The following is a 27,111-nucleotide window of genomic DNA, read 5'->3' as shown; positions in this document are numbered from 1 at the left end:
ATGACTGATGAAGAGGTTTCTCGCTGCGCGGAAGAACTCAAGTTATTCTATCGAGAACGAATGTGCAAAATAAAGCCCGATCCGTTTGTTTTCAATCTAATCTTTCAATTCGAAGAAATTTACACTGAATTAACTCTTCTCAGAAATGAAATGGGGATAACGAAGAAGAAAGGTTCACTTAATTACAAGGATCTTCTAACTACAACGATCAACGGAGAAGCTCCTAAACGTCTTCTAGTTGAAGGTGAAGGTGGGGTTGGTAAAACAACACTATGTTCAAAGATTGCTTGGGACTGGACCAATGGATCGGAAGCGTATAATCATTTCAGTTGGGTACTGGTTATACCACTGGGCAACGTTATCAAGGGTGAAACAATTGGGGATATCATTAAAAACTATCTTGACGACAATAATAATGTAAGCCCCGAACAGATTGAGAATTACATGAAATCCCATCCTTCCAAGGTTCTGATTATACTTGATGGATTTGATGAGTATAATGGGGACCTTTTGACTGATGACAGTTCAGATATTTCTCAGATTCTACGCTTGAAAATGCTTAAGCAGTGCATAGTCTTGGTGACAACAAGACCATGGAGGGCAAGTCAGATCAAATGCAATCTGGAATTGAATCGTTCCTATTGTTTCATTGCAGCGGAGGGATTTAGTAGCGATAATGTATCGAAATACATCAGAAAGTTCTTTGCGAATGATAGGCAGTCGCGATTAGAACTATTGGAGTTCATACAAGGAAATGACGTTATCAAGAATAACATGGCACCCTTCCCAATCTACGTAGCCATGCTCTGTGTCTTGTGGAAAGACATTGGCATAGACAAACGAGAAAGAATACGCAAACTGGAAACGTTCTCAAAATTATTTGAGCAAATAATAATTTTCTTAAGAGATCATTATCTATCAAAATTGAAGTCTTCCGACACTTTAAATGAAGAACAATTGAACAATGAAGTTAAAATGGCTCAGGAATGCTTCCAGCAGATCGGTTCTGTAGCATTTACGGGGCTCCTGGAAAAGAAGTTGGATTTCAAAGTTGATGATTTCAGCTCTTGTAAGGACGCCATAGAGACATGTTGTAGAATAGGGGTCCTTAGTATAGATCAAAAACAAGTATCGAGATGGAAGAAATCTGTGTATGATTCACAACCTCAAGCAGCAAAAGTTTTCTTTCCTCATAAACTTTTCCAGGAATATGTTGCAGCTCTCTATCTAGCCTCTATTCATGTCTCTGATCATGAGGAGTATTATAAATTGCAAGGCAAAGTGCTTGGGGCCAATGTCCTGGAATTCCGTTATCTCTTGTACTTTACTGCTGCGCTGGGGAAAGAGGTTGGTCGCAAAATAGTTAATCAAATACAATTGGATATTGGAATCGACTCTACAACCAGGCATAGTGACGTATTAGATCTTCGCTCACCACGGTTAACGAAAATGGAAAATTTTCTAATAGATGTCACCTTTGAAGCCTTTGACAAAGATACTGCGAAAACGGTTGGACAACGCATATTTGCAGAGAAACGAGCACTGACAATCGATGAAGAAATGTCTGTCCACACCGTGTCTGGTTGCGTCTTCATCATGGAGCAGCATACAGTGGTATGTAATACATAAACTGATTTAGAAATATCTTTAACGAGAAATATTCCTTACGATGAATATAAATAAAATTCAATTTTTTTCCGTACCAAATTGAGGTGGGAAATATTTCATGGAAGTAATAAAACTTAGGTCTACCTAAGAGAAGCTTCATATTGTAATACTTAAAAACATTAAAGCTTTCTAAGAATAAAAAGAAAGGTTCTTTCATTTGGCTTACCAATTGATATACACATTGAATTGCTTGACATTCTTGTTTTGAAATATAATGTTATTTTGGAAGTGAAATCTAGAGTTTCGATAAAAAAAAATCTTGCCTTGCAGAGATGAGTAAGAAGAAATTTGAAAAATATATCAGTCGGTATTATGAATTGTTCTCTTACCGGTTTGCGAGTAGAATTCTAAAATATCTAATACATGTATTTTGTATATCTCCGGTGTTGTTGATGCATGTTAATTAGTTCGCATGTCGCGGTAAATAGAATCTGCTAGATAACCATGGTTTAGATTACGTGGCAATTAATCAATCGTCAAAGCTTAGTTTGAATAGTTTGGAATTATAATTTATGTTAACCATACAAAGCCGATGGTGAAATATAATTATTTACAATTACAACATTCCGTTAGACTCCTGAAGATGTACACGTAAAAAACGGCGCATACATTCGTACTTCCGAAGCTTCGTTGTTCTGAAGGTTCGTTATTCCGAAGGTTCGTTAGTCCGAAAACGAAATGAGGTTCGTAATTCCGAAGGTTCGTTAGTCCGAAAACGAAGTAAGGTTCATAATTCCGAAGGTTCGTTAATCCGAAAACGAAGTGAGGTTCGTAATTCCGAAGGTTCGTTAGTCCGAAAACTTTATGATTAACGAACCTTATTTCGTTTTCGGATTAACGAACCTTCGAAACATCAAACCTTAATTCGTTTTCAGGTTATCGAACCTTCGAAATAACGCCACAAATGTTCGGATTAACGAACCCTTTTACGTTTTCGGATTAACGAACATCGAGGTACAGACAGTTGGTTACACTTCGTAATTCCGAACGTTCTTTATTCCGAAGGTTCGTAATTCCAAAACACGTAAATTGCCCATACCTCGATATTCGTTAATCCGAAAACGTAAAAGGGTTCGTTGATCCGAACATTTGTGGCGTTATTCCGAAGGTTCGTTATTCCGAAGGTTCGATAATCCGAAAACGAAATAAAGTTCAATGTTCCGAAGGTTCGTTAATCCTAAAACGAAATAAGGTTCGTTGTTCCGAAGGTTCGTTAATCCAAAAACGAAATAAGGTTCGTTAACCATTTAGTTTTCGGACTATCGAACCTTCCGAAGTACGAACCTTCGGAAATACGAACCTTCAGAATATCCGAACCTTCGGAATTACGAATGTATGCGCAGGCAATTTACGTGTTTCGGAATTACGAACCTTCGGAATTGCGAACCTTCGGCATTACGAAATGCAACCAAAAAAAGGACATACAAAATCTAAGATTGTGAAAGTTATTAATCATGTAAATAGAGAGAATAATTCATGTACTGAAATTAAAGAAGAGCAAAATAAATATCCAAAACGACCTCATCGATTCAAATAATTATTCTACGAATGAACTGATGTATAACTATAAAAGGATCCTCCTTGATAAAATTTTAAAATGTCAAGCTGATCTTATATCTTAATTGAATGTTATTTTATTCATTCATTTATTTTTGCATTTAGTACCTTCTCTTCTTTATCTAAAGATATACATATAACGTGTTTCAGGATGTTCCTCATGAGTATCTACGTTCATTTGTATATGCTACAATTTCTTGAAATCTCCTCTAAGATTATCATTCCTAATAATAAAAGCGAAAATATTAAAGGACAAGTCCACCCCAACAAAACTTGATTTGAATAAAAAGAGAAAAATCCAACAAGCATAACACTGAAAATTTCATCAAAATCGGATGTAAAATAAGAAAGTTATGGCATTTTAAAGTTTCGCTTCATTTCACAAAACAGTTATATGCACATCTCGTTCGGTATGCAAATGAGGAACTGATGACATCACTCACTCACTATTTCTTTTGTATTTTATTATATGAAATATGAAATATTTTAATTTTCTCGTCATTGTCATGTGAAATAAAGTTTCATTCCTCCCTGAACAAGTGGAATACCATTATTGTAACATTTTGTGCTTTAGGCAAGGAGTTCCCAATCGTCAAATTCGTAAAACTTGAAATATTGTATAATTCAAACAATAAAAAACAAAAGAAATAGTGAGTGACGTCATCAACTCTCTCATTTGGTTGTAACTGGCTCGTTCATATAACTATTTTGTTAAAAATAAGCGAAACTGTCAAATGTCATAACTTTCTTATTTTACATCCGATTTTGATGAAATTTTCAGCATTGTAATGGTCTGATTTTTCTTTATTGATTAAAAACAACATTTTTCTGAGGTGGACTTGACCTTTAACATTATTATTATTATTATAGATACAATTATAATATTTCTATGATGTTTAGATAAGATACAAAAACTTCAAAATAAATATGCCAGGATGCTTTTGAAAAAAGATTATAATACATCACAAATTTCTTTGTTGCTGTCACTGAAGGGGCAATCAGTAGATAAGCGTATAAAATGTCAGTATTGTGTTTTTGTATATAAAATAATGAATAATTTAGTTCCAAATTATTTAAAACCTTTAGTATGTAAATGGCCTATGAAATACAGGACACGGTTTTCTTTGCGATGCCCCCTTCAGCTTCCCAAAGCTAGAACTGAATATAAAAGAAAATCTTTCGCATATTTCGGACCCAAATTATTTAATGCACTTCCTTCAAATTTACAAGCCTGTACGTGTACCTCCTTGTTAGTTTTTAAAAAATTATGCAAAGCCTTTCATACGAATTGATGAAGAGCGGAATCATATTCCATTGATTTACAATGCTATGTACTTGTATGTTTAGTTTGTCACTTCCCACTCTATTTTTTTTATGTTAATTGTTTCTGATGTTAAATAGCTTGTATTTTGTATTTTTGACGTTGATTGTTTTTTTATATGATATATTTTATAGTTATCTTCACATGTATTTTAAAATGCAGGGCGCCTTTGTAAAGCAGTTTTAAGAACTGAACAGGCCTACCCTGCAGTATAAAATAAATAAAACAAAATAAATAAATAATAATTAAATAAATAATAAGAATGATATTATCGTTGATGTTATTATCATCATTATTTCATATTCATTTAATTTCATGTATGCATTATACTTGACTGGTGGATTGGCTTTTATTGTGATTACAATGGATCTGTTATGTACACAATTATTGGGCTAACAAGTTTGTAACGTGGAAATCCAGCTGCAACTTTTGCTTTAGGTCCGACATTGAATCATCAATAAATATAATTTTAATTAAACTGAAATTGAATTGAATTCATTTTCCAATTTTAAACCTTCAATCTTTTTCAAATCCTATAATCTCACGAAATTTTAAATTTGCAATTACTTGTATAAGCTAGTATAGGTAGTTCTATAACCTATTTAACCACTAATTCAACAGTTAACTTTTTTGTTACGATTGTCAGGAAAAGCTTGAGTTAAAAAGAGACTGTGGGCCGACTGTATCTCGTGACATCGCAGATCAGCTTTCTTCACCTACTTCATTGACAACATTGAAGCTTTTGGAAATGGATCTGGATGACACGTTCTACTCTGTTATATTAGACAATGTTTCAAAGGTGTTTATATGAAAAAAGATATATATCTGTCTCCAACCTTTATGTCACACTATTTTGATTAATCTATATAGACGGGTCAATATATGTGTGTCAACCGGTGTGTTGGCTCAGTTGGTAGAGCGAGGTTGGGAGTTCCAGTCTCGGCCGCGTCATACCAAAAGACGTTAAAAGATGGGAGTTGCTGCTACCCTGTTTGGCGTTCAACAATAAAAGTGGTAGAGCCCCGTCGATCTGGCACTGCACAGTGGCTGCCGGGCAAACGACTACTACTACTTTTTCGAACAATAAAATATGGATTTTCTTTTTCATATGGTTTCACCCGGAACAAATTTCAAGAAAAGTTTTTTTTCAACTGTTTCTGACTGTACTTGATGTCAGTAATAACATACTTAAAATCTAAAAAAAAAAAATCGCAAAGTATTTGTTTTCAAGCTGGCGACCAAGATTGCCGCCATTCACTGGAAATGAATGTAGGTCATTCATTTTTCACCCTAGAATCCTATTTTGGTTCATATTCCATGGTCCAGGAGGTAAAATAATTTGTTAATACAAGTTAGAGTGACTATAAGCACATTCATCATGTTCATATGTTACTTAAGTGGCTTTAATTTGATTTTTATTCAATGGTTTTAAGGGTAAAGTTGTACATTGGGGCAAGTTACAAGGACAGAAAGTGGTCTGGTGTGTCAAAAAATTCAAGATGGCTTCCAAAATGGAGTTCAGAATGGCTCTTAATATTCAAAATGGACATATCTCATTTCATATCCATCTGGGAGACATGATTTTAGACCATGCTTTCATTGGTCAAATAATACATTGGGACAAGTTACAAGGAGATAAAGTGGTCCGGTATGTTTAAAAATAAAGGATGGCTTCCAGAAATGGAGTCTAAAATTGCTGTTGCTACTTAAAAACCGAATACTTTGTTCCATATCCAGGAATATGATTTTTATATCTATACCATGGTTAAATTGGTCAAATAATACATTGGATTAAGTTACAAGGACAGTCGGTGGTCAAGTATGTCCAAAAGTCCACGATGGCTTCAAAAAAAATCGAGTATGAAATATAGACGCTGTTATTTCCAAATGGACATATTCATGTAATACTAGCATTCGTCAATTGCAGTGTGGATTTGATGTCTAAACCATGGTTTAAAATTCAGAAATGTTGACAAACCATAGATGGCTTTCAAAAAGTGACTGCTGTTACTTAAATTAGACATAGTTCATTTAAAATCCACAAAGGAGATATGATTTGGTGTCCACAACTTTGATTTCAAGGCAAAATGGATGACTGCAAATCATTCAAACCAGTACCAATGCATTTTTAGCATTGAAACCCTAGTGTAGACACCAAATTAATATCCACAGGTGTATTTCTAATGTTTGTAATACACTTTTAAGTATAACGGCAGTCATTTAAGACCCCCATTTTTATGGCCATCTTGGATTTGGGACATACTTGACACCTGACTGTACTTTTAACTTGACCCAATGTATTACTTGATCTTTCCAGTTCTAGCGTAGACACCAAAATTTTACCCCCAAGGTTTTTTTTTATAATGAACTATGTCTACTTTTAATCAACGTTCAATTTAGACCCCATTTTCGGAGGCAATCTTGTATTTCTTAATACACATGACCACCGACTGTTCTTGTAATTTGCCCTAGTGCATTACTTGACAACTTAAACCATGGTTTAGACACCAAACTCATATTCCCCAGACAAATATTGAACAAATTGTGTCTCTTTATAAATAAAATCGGACAATATTTACTCCATTTTTGAAAGCCATCCTGGAATTTTGGACATAGGGTCCTACTGAATTACTGTCATTGTAGCTTGTCCTTATGAATAATTTGACCCTTGAAACCATAGTGTAGACACCAAAGTCATATCTCATAGGCGGATATAAAATGAGCTATGCCACTTTTAATCATCAGCAGCCATTTAAGAATCGATTTTTGGAAGCCACATTAGATTATTGGACATACCTATCCTTAGTAGTAGTAGTAGTATTTATTTCCGTATTAAAATCACAATTATATACAATAAAATACGGTGGATAGCCCACATTAAGCGTGACTGGCACAGTCACGCTGGTCTTCCGTGAGGTTAAAAACATTTAACATTAACATATAAGTTAGACACAGTATAACCAGATTAAAAAAAGAGATGTACAGAAGATAAATGAAAATAGTGACGAACATAAATGGTTAAAAATAAAAAAATATTAACAGTAAACAAATTTATATAAAACACCGCAAAAAGAAAGAAGAAAAAACGAAGGGGTGCAAACCTAACAGGGAATAGGGAAGGGGGGGGGGGGTATATCGGAGTCCATGTGGCTACAGATCAACAGTCTTAGATTTGAAAACATTAATACTAGGATATGATTTAATGTGAGGAGGAAGGGAATTATAAGCCATGGCGCTTTTATACTTGAAGGATCTATTTAGGTAATTTGTTCTGTGTTTGGGTAATTTAAATTTGATTCCGAAACGGGAGGGATACGTATGTGATACTAACTCTAATTAATTTCTTAGATATTTTGGTCATAGATTATTCATGATCTTATACATGCGAATAAAAAGGAATGCTCGCTTCTTCTTTTGTCCAACAATTGACAATTTAGTGTATTGTGCATTTCCATAATAGATATATGAGATTCGGGTTTAATGTGTAGTATAATACGACCTGCTCTATTTTGTAGTTTTTGGAGGTGGTCTGTGTATTTCTTAAAGGATGCATCGTAAACAACATCACCATAATCAAAGTAGGGGAGGATCAATGAACTATATATTAATTTCAGAATCGATTCACTTAGGGATCGACGCAATCATCCAAGAAAGTCTACTAATTGACCTATTTTTGGAACATGTCTATATGCAAATTAAAATTCAAATAATCATCAACTATGATGCCTAGGTATTTGACATGATGAACTTGTTCTAATGGGGTATTATTTAAGGACACATGAAGGATGTTTTGTTTAGAAATCATATTCTTGCTTCCAATGAGCATACAGACCGTTTTTTGACAGTTAACACTTGTTCTGGCACATCCATTGGTACATATTTTCTAAATCTGAGTTTAGAGCCTCGTTGATTCTATCAATGGAGGGGTGTGAAAAATACAAAACGGTGTCATCCGCATATAATTGGATATGACATGTATTAATACATTTCACTAAATCGCTGACATATAAAATAAAGAGCAGTGGCCCCAGGAGTGATCCCTGGGGCACACCGCAGTTAATAACTAATTCATAAGAGATTTCCGAATCAATAAGAGTCCTACAAACCTGGTTTGATATGTAACTTCGAAACCATAAGGATGGTGTGCTAGAAATACCTAGGTTATTCATTTTTTTTCCTAAGAATATCACAATTCATGGTGTCGATTTTTTTTTTAAATCGACGAAGACGGCCCCAATGTAATGTTTCAGATCGACCGAGTGAAACCAGTCATTGGTTACCTTTGGGAGAGTGGTAATGGTTGAGTGCCGTGGCAGAAAACCGGATTGGGCAGGTGTCAAAATATCATTCTTTCGCAAAAAATCTAAAACTTGCCGTTGGACGACCCTTTCCAGTATTTTATGTACGCAGGGATAATTTTGGCTTTTTCCATTGTTGCGGAAATATACCGCTTGACAAAGACAAATTAATCAACTGAGCAATACTCATTTGAAATCTCCATAGAGCATGCCTTCAAAACAAAGACAGATATCTTGTCAACACCGACATAATATTGTTTTTAAGATTTCTTATGATTTTCAAAACATTATGTTCCTTCACCTGAGTAAATGCAAAAGTCTCATTTTTTATTATCATTTTCTGTATGGGGGTTCATATCGGGTATTTCACTGGCTAATTGCCTCCCAACATTTGCAAAGTAAGTGTTGAATAGGTTAGCAATTTCAGTATTACAATCCGAGTTAGACAAAACTGTAGGTATTTCACGTTTTTTATTTGGAATAATGGACTTAAAGGTCAAGTCCACCTCAGAAAAATGTTGATTTGAATCAATAGAGAAAAATCAGACAAGCACAATGCTGAAGATTTCATCAAAATCGGATGTAAAATAAGAAAGCTATGACATTTCAAAATTTCGCTTATTTTTAACAAAATAGTTATATGAACGAGCCAATTACATCCAAATGAGAGAGTCGATGATGTCACTCACTCACTATTTCTTTTGTTTTTTATTGTTTGAATAATGCAATTTTTCAATTTCTACGAATTTGATGATTAGGACCTCCTTGCCTGAAGCACAAAATGTTAAAATAATGGAATTCCACGTGTTCAGGGAGGAATGAAACTTCATTTCACATGACAATGACAAGAAAATCAAAATATTTCATATTTCAAACAGTAAAAAAGAAGAAGAATTAGTGAGTTAGTGACATCATCAACTCTCTCATTTTGATGTAACTGGCTTGTTCATATAACTATTTTGTTAGAAATAAGCGAAACTTTGAAATGTCATAACTTTCTTTTTTTACATCCGAATTTAATGAAATTTTCAGTGTTGTGCTTGTAGAATTTTTCTCTTTTTATTCAAATCAACATTTTTCTGAGGTGGACTTGACCTTTAAGTCCATTATTCCGAATAAAAAAAAGTGAAATACCTACAGTTTTTTCTAACTCGGATTGTAATACTGAAACTGCTTGGTGAATTTTTCTCTTTTTATTCAAATCAAGTTTTTGTTGGGGTGGACTTGTCCTTTAAAGGTTTTCCAAGTCTGCTTTGGGTTAACCTTAAAATTTGTAAATTTATCAGAGTAATACCGTTTCTTTGGTTTCCTTACTTCATTTGTTACCTTATTTCGTAATATTCTGTACTCGCACATAATTTTTTCATCTTTCAGTTTGCAAGCTTTTCTTTTAAGTTTGTCACGTTTTTTCATGCGTTTACAAATATTTGCATTCATCCAAGGAGAACCCTTTGTACTGATCCTTTTTAATTGATTCGGCATTTTAAACTCAATTTTTGATAGCCATATTTGATTTTGGACCCATCAGACCATTATCCTTGTAACTCGTTTTTCAATGTACTACTTCACCCTTAAGACTATTGAATAGAAACCAAATCACCTAAGTCGCTTAAGTAATAGATGAATTGTGGATTTTAAACCAGCCATTTTGGGCGCCATCTTGGATTTTCCAGGTACAGAGTACCTACATTCACTCTGGCCTGTATCAAGAAATTATCCTACCGCCTAGACCATAGAGTATGAACCGAAATATGATTCTAGGGTGGATAATGAGTGAGTTCTCACTTTCAGTGAATGGTGACCATCTTGGAAGCCATCTTGAAAATAACTTTTATTATACTGGATGTGGATTTTGGTAGATTTTAGGCCAAATAGTACCAAAAACAGTTTAAAGATATTTGCTGCAATTTGTTCCGGGTAGGGGTATTTTTGATACTATATTAAGCCGTCTAATTTTAAATACACGGTGCCGTGCCATATTCAAATTTAAATCTGAAAAGTATTGAAGACATTCCATTATTATTATGGGACTTAAAGAAATCGAGATCATCCCGGGGTTGGGGGGGTTGCCCCTCTGAATCCTTGTTACATTGCTTTACCGTGAAACTTGCATACATTATTATGTTTTTGTTTGTTGCTATTAATTGTTTGTTTTGTTTTTTCCGTGTCCTGTTTTTATCCTTAAGAGAGGAAAAGCGATCAACAAAGTCCAGGAGCTCCATATAGATGATCGGTTTATTGGCGGTCTACGCAAATTTGACGCAACTATCAAAACTATATTCCCCAACTTGAAACGGCTGACATTTAGAACAAATCTCACGGTCTCACCGAAGACAGTAAAGCAGTTGACACATAACAGTCTGGAGGAGCTGTCTATTTGCAAGTCAGAGGCAGGCTTGCATCCAGTTCCTTTCATTGGTGAACCTCTTTCACTAGGACAACTGTTCTCAGATTCATTCCCACAACTCATCTCTCTGGTCTTCAAAGAACTAATGATGGGCATCCTGCGCATTAGATCCTTACTACAGAATCTAAGGAAGCACCCACATTTGAAGTCAATTAGGTAACAAAAATATCAATTTCAATTACATACTAACATCATTATAGGAATAATACAAAACAAAATAAGAAATTCACGGATTAAAATTTTTGAAATAATAAATTGAGGTTATGGAAATGGGGGCCCCTACGCTTTATTTTGCATAATTGTATTTATATGTAGATGACAGTCATTCCCATTATTTGATTATCATAAAGTTCGTAGTAATGAAACCAGGTGGGTTTAACCAGATGCACTAACACTGATCTTATCAACATTTGTTTTGATATGTGTATGACGCATTACCATGCACTTCAATGAGTCAGTTTTGATTATGCTTGTCTTAGCACATGGATTTTGGAAAGCTTTTTCATTTTTATTCTCGCTTTGAAAAAATTCTAATAATGGCCACAGACACTCTTGCGTAGTTATTTCGATTGCAGTTTTATAAGATCCCAATGTATTATGCTCAGTGATGACACAAAATTCGATAATTATGCAAATAAGAGCAAATTCAAAGCAGTTGGCCTAAACTTGCACAAGAATTATCAAAAGTCATCCACAAAAATGTTCAGTTTACTTTTGTAATTATTAATTCTCTCTCATTAATATTTTGTACAATCTTAAAGCATGGGCCGTTGCAGAAAGAGTTGCGTTTAAACGCAAGTCAAAAAATCAATCGCAAGTCCAAAATACGCGCTGTTGATTGGTTGAAAATCAAATTGCGCATGATTTTTAGAGTTGCGCTTGATTGCAACTCTTTCTGCAACGGGGCCCATATCTTTATTGCTTATTAGCCAGTTATTGAATAAAGTGAACGTTTTTGTCATTCGGCAATCGTGTTTATAAACATATGGACAAGATTGTGGGCAAAATGACATGAATGAAAGAAAAATACTATTTTCAAAATCTCTGAACTCATTTAGAATGGGTATTACTGTGGGTAAATTTCGTTGAAAGTGTAGGTTATCCAGTTATTTAGTGCTGTGCATTATCACAAACCCCTTTACCACCACACACACATTCTCCATACTTTTAATGCTTGAGCAAGCAGAACACCAAAGGCTTCATGAGCTTATTACAACAGGAAGGCTAAAGATATTCGTTTGACCCAACCCATTCGATTTTTCTTTCAATTTGATATTGCTGATTGACAAAAGTGAACTAAGAAAATTGAAAATCTAACACTAATTCACCAAAAATAGTAACCACTGAACTTCCTTTCCCTAAATTGGGAAGATATATCAATGACCGAAACTATTTTTTGACTAGCAGAAGAATTAGGGCTATTTTACTGTTTCAGTTGATAAATTGGATCCCATCGTAGTTTTCTTCATAGATGGCGATTCATTTTTAAAATGAGCTAGCTACGATACCCTTCTCTGGTCAGATATGGAATGTCAGATATATATCATATCCAATTGCATTCGACCCTCTGATTCCACGTTTATTTTTTATGATCTTTAACATACAAGTCTATGGGGAATATTTTACGCTCATGACGCCCAAAACGTGACGTTGAAGAAAGGATGTCTTAACATTTATGAATCTGAAATGAGGATGTTAATATCAGTGGAGGATCCTTTTCTTTAAATCTGGGATTGGGTCTGGGATATGCGAGAATTTGGGAGGGGCACATTTATTTTTAATTACGGTCAATAAGAATTCCTTAAAGCGCTGATGGAGGAGGGGGCCTTCAGACCCCTGTGATGGTACGCCATATTATTGGAAATTATATGTCCACTCAACAAAGGTTTGATGATTGAAAGAAAACAACATACATGTAGAAGGACCGTATCAATTTATCTGTTCGGGGCATTTTCAACTTTCACTAATGTAAAAGTATATCTTTATATATATACAACAAAAAAGTAAGTCCCCCTAAATCAAATTGCTGTAACTTTTGAACCGAATTAGTTTGGGATATATTTCATAGGTGGTTTTCTGCATTCATTATTAGCAACACCTGGGGAAAAATGAGATCGATCGGTTACATCATGCACGAGTAATTAAAGATTGAATTAAAAATGACCATTTTTAAAAGTCACAAAAGTCGTTTTCAGTTTGTTCAAATACAAAGTTGGGCAAAAGTTGTTTTCAGGTGAATTTTATGGTGTTATGCTGTTTTACTATCCATCATTAAACCACTTCAGACCAGATTTTGATATCGTATGTTCATGGTTGAGTGAGCACAATGTATTGCAGGGGCTGCGGAGGCGGGGGTGGGCTTCAGCCCCAACTTTTTTTCCAAAATCATGTACAAGAATGTAAAAATGACCATACGATTTTGATTTTTTTGCATGATCAGGCCCCCCCCCCCTTTGAAAAGCGTTCCGCGGCCCCTGAATTGTGACGTATCATCATAGTGGTTTATGATAGTATCATCTACAACTTGTTAGATCATGTTAAATTTTGAAAATGTTGGTGGCTCCCCCGATTATAGGCCCCTCCCCCATTTCAAAATTCTGGATCCACCACTGATATGTCCATACATTCATCTGATCCTGAGAAATTGTTAGGAAAAGAATACATTTATGCAGTATAAAGATTTCATTTCTAAGTTTTTGATTGTGCTCGCTCAACCATGAAAATGTTTAAAATTCGGAAAGTGTGTGGTGATAGAAATGATGGATGATAAAACAACAGCAATTAAAGTCACATTTGAAACCGAATTTGCCCCCAATAATCACTTTATTACCCTTTAAAATGCGTCTGTGACATTGAAAATACCAATTTTCCCACTTTGATGTGTGCTCTCCATAAATAAACAAATCGATTTCATTTTTGCACAGAATTTTGCCCATAGGTTGATAAACATTACTGCCAAACGACATTGCTAAAGACAGCCTTGAAAAAAAGTTCCACCATATTGAATAAGGGGTTACTTATTCGTAAACATATGCACCCATAATGTACACAAGTCTATGAGAGAGGAAGTCAAAATTTTAACAAATATGAAATGAGGGTTTGTTTCATGGACGGTTTTTGTTTCTTCTGCCAACAGTTATTTCATGAAACTTCGCACATGGCTTCAGAGTAACACTATCCAAAAGATGCGCACACCAAAATAACCATTCGATACGGTACAGAGTGGGGCCAAGGCCTTAAACTTTCTTCTCATTTGCATAATCTTCGAGTTTTGTGTGCTCACTGATGCATTAAACATCGGGATTTTCACAAAAATCAAATGAACTATGCAAGTTACAAATTGCATTTTTCCAATAACGTAAAAAAGAGCAAATCACATTCCACCTGTTCATTCAAGCATGAATGTTTAATTAAACGCCTTTGAATCATTGAAGCATGTTAGCATGTTAATTGGTCTTGAACACAATGAAAAAGTTGAGAAAACATCTTTTTCAGTTACCAAAATGAAACAATACTTGCCTATGATATTTGAAAATCGTATTTTTTGTTTTCAATAAATGTTCATTGAACCGTGGAACGATGAATACTGTTGAAGAAACTCTTCCCAAAAATAACTGTCATCATATTATATAATATTTTATTGATAGAAACGTGTAAAATATCCAGTTATAGCAAATTTGGACTTGTGTTTATTCAACCGTGAAATTTAGCCAAAAAAGTTGTATCGTCATTTAGAAAGTACATTTTATAAGCCTTCTGACTATTTTTCATGATGAGAATGTGGAATTATTTCCAATAAAGTGGAATCAAAGTCATGATATTTGGCTTGTGACTTTTGAAAAGTGACATTTTTGCCTTCTGACGGTGCTCACTGAAGCATGACGTAAAATACGTCCGTAACATTTACTCAGAGGGTAGCTTATAAAATTACCTACACGCTCATGTAAAAATATATTAAACACTCGCATTGGTTTAGAAATTATTGATGTTTGTTTAAGGGGGGACTTACTTTTTTGTTGTGTATATTTCGTTCTAGTATCTTCGCTTGTTTTACTGATGATGAACTCGATCCCCTTGTAGAACAAATTACTGCTGAGAACAGGATTAAAGTGACACTTCAACATGACGAGGTAACTGCATTATCAAACCTAAAATGCAAATGGACAATTAAAGTGAACCAATTCTTCTGAAATGATAAGGGGTTATATCAAGAAATCATGTGATGGACCTGAACAATGCAAAAGAGAACAATAAAAAGTAAATATGTTGGGAGTGTTATTTCTAACTCCAGTTCAACCAAATTGGCAATGTTATGACTGCAGCTGGTATATGAATGTATCTTTCGTTGAAGATGAGGGAGATATATTATTCTGCTATTCTTTGATTTCCTTGATATCAAAAATCCACTGGCGTTTTCTTATGTTTGTATTGGTATAATGATTTATTATGTTGTATTACTGGCTACTTTATAGGAGTATCTTTAGAAAACGAAATTGTGTGGGTTTTTTTAACTAAGCAATTTACCTTCATATCTAAACGTTTTTTCTCTTTATTTGCTGTATATCTGTCACTTATAACACAATGATACAATAATATGTGCAGAAACTGAAAAAGAATATGTTGAAAGGAACACTCAGCTCTTAGTTTTTTTATTACTGTTTAACTAGTATAATCTCACTTTTCTCCTAAATTCCATTTTAAGTCTACCACAATTCTGTTCATAAATTGCATTGTTGATTTTTTTTAACGAATTGTTATCATTCTAATTGGGGCCCAATTATATGTACCTTTTCTATCAGTTGTGTGATTTTAAAGACATTTGAAACATCACTTTAAAGGCAATTAAATATTATCACATATATTTCAACAGGGACAAAGAAAATTAGAGTTTAAATTATCGGAAGATGTGTTAGATGCACTTTGTCATCGACCGAGTGTTTGTGAGATGACTGTGACGGGACAAGGGGAATGTTACCTGTGTTTTGCAGACCATCAATGCACAGAAGTTGATTCTAAGGTAAGTGAAGCAGTAAGGTGCCCTTTAATACAGGATGCCTTACCACAGGCGATGATGAAAGGCAGGGTTGGTTAGTAGATCAGTATGAAAGGAGGTCTTGACTTATGATGCCAATAAGGATTGCTTCTAGGGTGCCAAGGTGGCACCTGTCAGATTCTTAATATCATGTTCAAGTTTCAAGTTTATGTATTTAAAACCCAAAACATCACATCATAATCAAAATAGACATACATACAACACACATTGAGTACATAAACATACATCAATTAGATTATAGCATAGACGAATTTGTTTTAGGACCCTCACCTTCCTTCAACTACATGTATAATTTTCATCCATAAATGCATGTAATATTATGCTTCTTTCAAAATATTAGATGTTTGGGAATTATGCTGCGTTACGCTTTTGTGCCCCAATATGACCCTTTAAGCCATGAAATAGCCTTAACATTACATGCACATGTTTTAAATGTCTCGTGATCTATATTATTTTCATGGGAATGTTCATTCGCTTCAGTATCATACCAAAGATAATATGTTCATTCCATAAACTCTAAGTAGATAGGTCATATTCCGTCCAAATTATGATGTATATGCCTATGTGAAAACGTTGGTCGGGTTTATAAAGTGATAAAAAAGGAAATTTCCTAAGATAAAAAAGTAGCATCTATGAGATTCTCTTGAACTACAATTTCCATTAAAAATGCATTTGAATTTTTTTTGTATTTAAAACACAATATTTTCTGCATTATGTGAAAAAACCTAAATGACCTTAACTGAGGTAGGCAAGTCTTAAACGTCATGTAATCCCTACATTATGCTTTTGAATTTCCATAAGCTTTAATTCGATACCAAACGCCATATGTTTATTTCATATTAAATAGAAAAGTCACAAATTAGAGGAATGTGAAAAAGTGGACGTGGCTTATGATGTCAATTAAAATAATTTCCTTAGAGTGACAAGGTAGCAACCGATAGATTCTTAATAAACACAACCTCAACTACAAATTTTAGCATTAAATGCATATTCACATTATTTATATTACCTTGTATTACCTGTTCGTGTCCCAATTTTATCTTTTGATACCTTTAATGACCTTTAAATGACCTGAGCGTGGCCTTAATGTTATGCAATATGCAATCAATATACTTGCATTTTATTTTTCATTAGCTTTAATTTGATACCAAACATGTAATGTTTATATTGTAAGTTATAGAAGAAAATCCTTTTTTACAGGAATGTAAAAAAGTGGGCGTAGCTTATGACGTCAATAAAAAACCCGAATTTGGATTTTTGAAGAAGACATCCTATACTTTAAGCAAAAAACTAAATGCTTACACACACCAAACTTGACGGTCAAGCCCAAATATTGATCATATCTACCCGACTATCGAAGGTCTGGGTTTTCAAACTGTGTGGGTGAGAATTCCACAGGTTAGGCCCCTGCATGAGCAAAGGCCCGTCCCCCGCATGATTTTTTAGCTACTGGAATTTGTATGAGATTAGATGATGAGGATCGCAAATTTCTTGAGTGGTGGTAATTATGCATCAAAGACTTATTGTATAACTGGGGGAAGTTCCATGGACTATATGAAAAATCAAAAGAAGGATTTCAAAGACTATATGCGTTCCTTCATTTCTTTCGATGTGTTAGGTGTTAGTGGGGGAGAGGTTTATTTTTTTTTATTCAAATTAAAAGAATATTCTTTTCGAATAAGGGTATAAAAGACTGATGTTGCTCATGTTCATTACACAAATATTATTAACAGGGATATTTTAAAAGAATATATAAAATTTTATTATATACACTTTATAGTATAAATATAAGGGCGATTTGCTAAGAATGCGTTTGGGATCAACAATATTTGATCCATTGTTCAACTCTCTAGTCAGAAAATACGCAATAATAAAAAAATGTCATTTTTTGAAATAGAATGTTAATTTTCTAGAAATACATATCATGAAATTATTTATTTGTATTTCAAATTTGTAATTTCACATTTATTTAGGGACAAAAGAAATTACCTTTCTCTTATTTTTTCGGAATTGACGGTTTGGAAAATAATTATTAGGGACTGGAGATTTTTACATACTGGAATCTTAATTGCGTTGAATACCTTGTCAAGAATCGTGTGAAGAAAGGCAAGATACATCGACGTTTTCAGTAAAAGTATATTTTTTTGGATGGTGGTCGAAGTAAGTGATGGTTGCTCATAAGATTTGCATATTCATATTTAACAAAGAATTAAAGCGACATCATAAATGCCATAACCCTCTTGTATATATAAAACCCTATTTCTGAAATTGATGGTATCTATTCTATACATGTAGTATACATGAAGGGAGACTTGCTAAGAATATGTGCTTGGGATCCAGACTCTTTGGTCTATTTCTAACCACTCCTCCGCACATGACACACAGATCCACACTTTAGAGCTCTCAACGTTGGACCTTGTACATCAGCAATCGGCATCCTGTTGTCTTGGGAGGTTTCTCTCTCTTCTCCCGCGTCTTGCAGACCTGACGATCAACCAATGTACCTTTCATGATGATTTGTACAGAGAGATCGCTGATCGTGCTTCTTTATCCCAGGTAGGATATTCCAAAGTGTATTTTGGTTTCAATCAGAAAGGAATATGAGTGAGAAAGTAATAATGAAATCAAATAAATAAATATTCGGCTTGCTGAAAATAGAATATTGATTTTCATCCAGAAAGATACTTAAATCCAGGATTTTTGGACTTCTTATTGGGGATGAGGTGATCTTTTAAACAAAATAATTGTCAATGACTCGTAATAGTAACATTAAATAAATCCCAAATCAGCTGAATGCCATCCTGAAAATCGAGAGAAGAAATTGACAATACCCCCCAAAAAAGGAATGAATTAAAATCGAATATTATTAAGGAATGACAGAAGAAGTAACTGATTGTTGCCAAGATTCATTGCGTATATCGCAACCTCGGTAAATTTATTTATTTATTTTATTTTATTTCCAGGCAAGATAATAAAGAATATGGCAGATTCAATACAAACATTGCAAGAGAAGTGTAAGATTAAGCACCAGACAATGCCCGGAAATCACCTAAAAAATATTTAGAGATCTTCTCGACATTGGTAGGGGCCTACATACAATTCTGGAATATAAAAATATATATGTAAATATGTAATTTATTTCTAAATAAATAAATATACATCGTAGAGACGCAAAGTAAAATCTTGGTTATTGTTTCAAAGCAAATAATACAGATCAGAACAAACCAGCTATTAATCATTTGTAAAAAGTGGTATGCCAATCGATGGAATTTTTAGAGCTTGAAATAATTGAAGTACATGGCATTGTTTGCTCAGGTGCGAGTGTAGCAAAACACAACATCAGAAGTAACTATGTAACAAATAAAAATCAGATAATCAAGATTCATATCTGAAATATAATCAATGAAACGCCTTCTTAGATACCAATTGAATGTTAAACTTAAGCGAGGTAACGGTAATTAAGTTCATATTCATAACAGCGAATCCAAGTAAATATATAAAAAATAAGGAAATGTATTGCAAAGCATTAGAAAGTAGAATAACAAATCAAGAAACAAACATTCAAAGAAAAGGTTTGTGACATGAACTCAAAAGCGATACACGAAATAGGGAATGGTAATTAATTCTATGAACGTGAAACATACTTAGCAAAGTATTTGAACTCATGTAATGCAAAATATTATGAAATAAAGTAATCAATTAATCAAGAAATCAAGATATAAACATTTACAAAACATTGTGAGATATTAAGATTAATAAGAAAGGAATTTATGTATTTTTTAAGGCAATACTTGGGTAGGAGTAATTTAACGAGGTAAATATTGTTTAAAAAAAAGTGGAAACGGAAGGAAATTTTTGGCATACAAATTACTATGCTTCTACAAAGGAAGGTAAATTCAAAGAAAAAAAATCGTACATGAAGGAAAAAGATTGGTTCCCACTCACAAGTCTCTGTCTGCCTCTGAGAGATGTTCACAAAATCTGGAAAATACATAGAAACAAGAAAATCGTAATCAATTCGATCTTGCAAGGAGATGATTTAAAACGAGTGTATGGGTTCTTTTATGGCTCGGGACTGGTAACTCGGGAGTAGGCATGTCGTAATGTCTATGTAGGCACTTTATTACAAATGAAATTGACAGGTACATAAGTCTATAATAGAGATGGGGTATGTTCAGACGGGATAGGCGTTCCGTGTAAGAGAAGAAATTGGCAACTTGGTACGGGAAACAGAATCTAGTGAAGCGCCTCTGTACACTTTCAATTGCTCTGATGTGGTTTTCTGATGGGGAGCCATGTTGGAATGCTATACCCAATGACAGGGGCGTCGATCCATTTTTCAGATTGGGGGGGGGACAAAATCACTAACGTTCCAAAGGCGCTGGATCGTAAAAGACACCCACATACACACACACACACACACACACACACACACATATATATATATATATATATATATATATATATATATATATATATATATATATATATATGTATGACTCATGAGACACAGACACGTATCTCACCAACAAATTAATGCGAGCGCGAAGCGCGAGCTGATTTTTTTATATAGTATATTGGCAGGAAAAGCGTGCCTGTTTAGAAATGTTAATTGTAGTAACTCATGAGGAGGATACATATCTCACTAAACAGATAGTACGAGTGCCGAGAGTGAGCAAAAATTTCTTTATATTCTGACCAGAAAGCTTGATATTCTAAGCATTTTTGGTACCAATGATTAAGATTAGTATCTAAAAGAAGAATAGATGCGAGCGCGAAGCGCGAGCTAAAAATTTTGATTTTTCGATCTGAAAAAATGACAGTTTAATGGACGTATTTGATAAAGAACAAGATATATATCCAAGAAAAGATTAATGCAAATCGAAGCAGGAGTTCTTTTTTAGGCTTTAAAGTGAAAACGGGACATTTGCATTCACCTATTTAATCATGAGAAGTATGGGTTTTTGCTACAGAAATGATGCGAGCGCGAAGCGCGAGCTGAAATTTTTTATATTCCAATCAGAAAAGCGGGGATTTGAGCACGATTTTAAATAAAGAACGAGTTGTGTATCTCATTCTTGCTTGCTGAACATTACAATCTTGTTTTTTTTTTGCCATATCCGGAATTATTGGGGGGGGGGGCAAAATGATACGTTTGCCCCCCCAATATTTTCATTGGTTGGGCGATCGCCCCCCCCCTGCCCCCCAGGATCGACACCTCTGCCCAATCATATGTCTACATTTAATACGAGCAGAATAGTTGTGTGAGAACTGTAGGATTTCTAGATTTCACTGTACGTCTGATAAAGCCACAAAGCATAGAACACATGTTAACAGATGTTAAATAAGGGTCATTTTCAACTCAGATCTCGCGCAAGTATAAGTCCAAGGTATTCATACTAGACCTTAACTGCTTTTGACCAGGAAGTTCAAGCCAATGATTTACATGACCTAGTTATATATTAATAATTTTACATTTGAATGAATTCAGGACGGTGTCATTGTTAACACACCACAAAGTACATTATTCAATTCTGTTTGCAACAAATCAGAGTCATCTGTGGTGTAGATTTCACCATACAAGAATGTGTCATCGGCATATTGAAGGAAGGCCTGGGAGGAGACGGTTTTAGGTAATTCAGCAGTAAAATAAGTAAACACGATCGGTCCGATAACGGAGCCCTGTGGTACACCGGTAGGAACTGTTATCAATTCTGATTATATCTCTTCAAACAATACACACTCTTGTGGATCTGAGAGGAAAGAACGTATCCAACAAAGCAATTTCCCGCAAATTCCATAGCTATGCAATTTTTGATTAGTTTCAAGTGGTTAACCTGAAAGCTTTGGACCAGTCCCCCAAATTCCATCATCAATGCTTGGGGGTTAGACTTGTTCAAATCTTTTCTCCAATTACAATGGAAGGTAACAGCATGCATTGAGGATGAACGCTTTAGGAGGAAACCATGCTGAGAATCAGGAATAATCTTGTAAGTTTGTGACAGTCTGATTTAGGAGCCTATAACTACAATAAGCCGTTCAAGCATCTTACATGGGATGGAGCAAAGTGAAATTGGCCGATTGTTTTTGATCTTCTTATGGTCGCCACTCTTGTGGCGTGGAGTCACGTAATTTGCCATTGTATTGGATCTCATGGTTTACTCAGGCGCGAATCCAGGGGAGGGGGGCACATGGGGCACGTGCCCCTCCCCTTTTTGAGAAGCAAAAATACAAATTTGTAATGTGAAAATGCCATTAAAATAGAGGTTTGCCCCCTCTTAAAATTGAAGACTCGGGGGGGGGGGGGGCTTGTCAATTTTTTCCTCTATCGCCTCTCCACCATGCATCTCAATATCTATGGATTCTCAAAGCTTTTGAAGCTGTACATAAATCATGAATCAGAATCCTGACGTCATAGGAGTTTATTCTCTCTCCTCCCTCGTCCCTTTCATGGTGATTCCTTTGAAAGAAAGCTAATCATGTCTCTTCGTCTTGGGTACGATGTAGAAGTTTTCAGGGTATATTTTTTACATGTGAATCAATATTGGCCTACTAATATAACCTTTACCTCACAAGTTACTGATATTTTAACTCATACATTCCCCAGCCCCAGACAAATATGCATTACATGTGTACGCAAATCAGTTATAATTGATATGTCTCACTTAGATTCATACATTGGAAATAGATCTTCAATACTTTCTGACGTCTGAACCACAAAGTCAATAATACTACTACTGGTAATACTATGCTACTACTACTACAACTACTACTACTGCTGCTGCTGCTGCTACTACTAATCCTTTTACTTTAACTAGGAATAATATCACCAATCTTTGGCCATAATATTATAAAACTTATCAAGCACGGCAAATATATTAAGTTCCTAATTTTCTTTATACGATATCTAAAATAAAATTTATTCATTCTCTTCAAAGAGTCCATACTTTATGGAAAACAAACACATTCGGATCTTAGAGAAGTGGTCAGGGTGGAGAAATCATCAGCAGCGCATTCAGGGTGGTTCATCTGCAACTCCTAGAAGCCATTCTAAAGATGAACCATCGCAGGACGAAGATCCTTCTGGACAAACCAACCTTCCGTGCCAAGAGCAAGAATTTGCAATACCCAGTGATCCTGTAACAGATGTCCAATCAGAATTAGGGTCAATGAGCCTATCAACGGCATATCCGCCACCTGCACACTCAGGTAAGGTTAGGGTGTATATTACTCTTAAAATGATATTTCTAATTCCTTACTACAGAAAGCCAAATCAAACTCGTATAATTTATGCTTCGATGTTTGCATTGGGTCGGCTTCGAGATGAAAATTACATGCAATTCGCAGCTGTGCATTACGATAGTTGCCTAAAAATTGAAGGTTTTGAAAGGATTGTAGAAATCTGGTTTCAAACCATGATGATGAAAAGATCATGGATCCGAACAGAACGTTTATAAAATACAAGGCTTTTATCGTTGACAAAATTTATATTTAGTTCATAATAGTTCTAGTTCTAGCCATTACGACAAAACAAAACAAAATCATTTTCTCTCTCGCCCCTTTTTCTCATTTTAAATAAAACTTATAGCTCTGGCACATCCTCCGGAAAAACGAAACCAGACAACAATGAATATTGTATCATCAGGTTCAAGCAATGTTCAGGGCAACATCATGATTGGTCAGCAAACCATTCATGTTCATTACCATGATTACGCTGGAACAAGGTAATTCAGTACCTAGAAGTTGAGAAGACGCACCGCACATTAGTTGCGTGGGGGGGGGGTGGTGGTGGTGGTATATAAGCGTGTATGGGTGTGCGTCATGTGAGTGGGAGAGAGGGTGGGCGGTCGGCGCTTGTGTTCCTTTGTATTTTCTTTTTGCTTGTTGGAGGATTCATGGCACACCAAAGGTGGGGGGGGGGGGTTTAATTGGCTGTTCGTTTGACCATACGTTGCATTTAGGCCCACACAACTGCGAATGAAATTGATCATTGAGAACCACCGAAAGGTTTCAAACAGGGGTTCTCAAATGGTGGCGCGCGCGTCACTTGTGGCACACCGAGCCTTGCGGAGTGGTGCTTGGGAGCCGGTATTCAAAAAAGGAAAAATAAGGAAAAATTGGGGAGTAAAAATGTATCTACCATTAACCTGGAAATAAGGTTTTGGTGATCATTTTAATACAAAGAAAAAACAAAAATTCTTTACTTGACACTTATTGCTAATTGAATTCCTCAAATTTTGTCCAATTTAGCACTCGTTAACCCCTATGGAGGATCAATGTGTTCTCCCTTTTATTTATTCTATGCTGTACAAAGTTTATATGCCACACAAGTAATTTGAAAACCCCGTATGTAGAATTTCTATTTCAACGGTGAGAAATTTTGCATTTCCAGAGTATACGTTTTGGTTTAGAGTTAAACATCAAATAATATGATATTCCGGGTGATATTCAAAGAACATCCTGATCATAAAAGATTATGAATTTAGGACATAACAAGTGGAAACTTTGTTTCCGGAGCCGATTAAAATCCGAAGTTGTAAAAGTGAAATACATGTATGCTCAGATGCATTGCCTGCTGTGATTGCCTGCATGCACTCTTGCTTAACATAAACTGAATGAATGATACTGCATGTGAGTTGTAGAGAGAGAGAGCGGGGGGGGGGGGGGCAGTTTGGGACGTTAGTGCAGCGCAACGCCTAATATACATCCCTTGCAAAATCGGGGAACGTAACTTAACCACTGGCGTACAGATGGGTTGGGGATTGGGGGCCGGCCCCCAAGTGTTTCATGGCCAAGAAAAAAAAATGAGAAAGGGGAAGAAAAGAAAGGGAAAGAGTGGAATATTGTATTATTTTCTTAATATTATGTCAAACTATAGATATTTGTATTGAAAAGTTCAACATTTTTGCTTCAGCTGCCATATCTAGCCCCCTCACTTTTTTTTACTCATTACGCCACTTGCTTCAGCCAATAGATCTGGTGCAGAACAGTCTAAACTAGTGGTATCATTCGTATGTTTTGAAAAAGTCACTGGTCATTTTTTTAAAATATTAATATTGTGTAGTTTGTTGGCATTTGTATTTCTTCTGTTGATAGTAACTAGAGCCCCTCTGGAAAATTAAAAAGGCCTCATATTCCGAAACTTCTGGGGGTTCTGCCCCTCGACCCCCACCAGGGGCCTCTGAACCCCCTCCGCCGATACATTGCTGGTTTGCGTAATGGCTAGTGGAGCATTACAGATTCTCAAAAAGAAATGTGGCGCTTCAAAAAAAGTAACTGAGAATGGCTGGTTTAAAAGTACAAAGGAAAAAACGACACCCTCGCTTGTTTTTACCCAATCGCTTTTTTGCTTTTACCATTATTTAACTAGGGGTCAATCAGAACTCCCACCCCTCCACAAAGTTCGTAACTACACTGCCGCGCCGCTCGCCGACTTTTTATAATATAAAATCTGGCGAATTGAAATCCAGATTTTCGTGCCGATCGCGAAATAATGTGGCCGAGATCTGTTATTATTACATAACATGTGCATGCGTTGTAACTATGCCCTCTGTACCTTTTCTCTCTACTTGGTCACGTAGCCAACAAGGCTGCAGCGACAGCAGAGGTGGCAGTAGTGACGAACTGACACAGGGGCCTAACACGGCTCGTAACCCACTACAGTTACAGAGTAAAAGCAAGAGCAGTGATAGGAGGGAAGACACTGGAAATGATTGGAAGACAACCGACGAAAGACCTCCAAAAAAGCGGCGAACTGAGACAGACCGTAATCCAACATCACCTTAAATGTTTATGTAAGCTTTTACATCTTAATTGCCAATGGTCTTTCACATACCAAATTGTTCTAAACCTGACCTCAATTTGTATTATCCATGTATGCCAATGTCCTGCCACACTACAAAGCAGCTGCCATGTTTAATAGCGCAATACTGATTTTCCTTCTTTGCAAACATTGATCAGTACTTTGGTGATAAATATTCTGTATAATTTGACGGGCAATGCCGTACAAAAAATAATTTTGTGAGTGTGTTATTTGTTATTGGATGCATTTACCTGTTGGTATTCATGTTTAACACTGAAGGCTAAAATTGTATTTTGAACTATTTATCACATATTTTAGGGATATAATAAAGAGTATAGACACCTCTGCATTGGGATTTAGTTATTCCAGTAACGATATCATACGGATGCATCTTTGAATTGTAGACTAGTAAAAGAGACCTAATGAAAAGGCGCCATATCAAATGACTACTGGATTGGATTGTGTACTATATTGTATGATGATAAATATTTTCTCAGGACACGGTATTGAATAATTTGGTAAGTACATGTATGTATTGCCATGCATGTTTGTATTCTAATCCTATGTCAGTTGGGTAATTGATATTTAACACATGCATGCACATGCTTATACATCTATTTTCATTTATTTATTTATCCATTCATTTGGTTTTCCTTTAGTAGGGAAGCCCTATCATTAATCGAAATGCTATTTTACATGGGGCCCTGTGTAACGTAAAACACAAAAAATTACAAACTGATATACAAAATGAACAGGAAGAGTAAACAAGGATAGTAATAGTGAAATTGCAAAATCTGTCAGTCAAAATTTTGAAAACGAATCATTTTATGTATTAACAAATAAAATCATAATAGATTTTATAGGTGGCATAACGCGGTCTTAAAGAAGTGTAGAGTTATTCTCTTATTTAGGAATTAAAGTAAAGTTATAAAAAAGGCACAGAAAGCATAACATACTTCGTCATAAAAGTGCATTATTCTAGCACAGTCGATTTCAATGTATAAA

At 35.1% G+C, this 27,111-nt stretch overlaps 1 protein-coding gene across 1 annotated transcript; it reads left to right on the top strand.

The window, feature by feature from the left end:
* Positions 1-26,090, top strand: LOC121421189. Its single transcript, XM_041615851.1, has 8 exons — positions 1-1,614; positions 5,193-5,347; positions 11,033-11,407; positions 15,288-15,381; positions 16,122-16,268; positions 23,243-23,513; positions 23,893-24,028; positions 25,886-26,090. Exons 1-8 carry the CDS (start codon positions 1-3, stop codon positions 26,088-26,090), a joined length of 2,997 nt encoding a protein of 998 aa, XP_041471785.1.
* Positions 26,091-27,111: the final 1,021 nt, after the last annotated feature.

This window comes from Lytechinus variegatus, chromosome 9 (genome assembly GCF_018143015.1).
Source record: "Lytechinus variegatus isolate NC3 chromosome 9, Lvar_3.0, whole genome shotgun sequence".
NCBI classification, from domain to species: Eukaryota; Metazoa; Echinodermata; class Echinoidea; order Temnopleuroida; family Toxopneustidae; genus Lytechinus; species Lytechinus variegatus.
The sequence above is the reverse complement of the archived record's forward strand: the minus strand, read 5'-3'. Positions and strand labels throughout refer to the sequence as shown.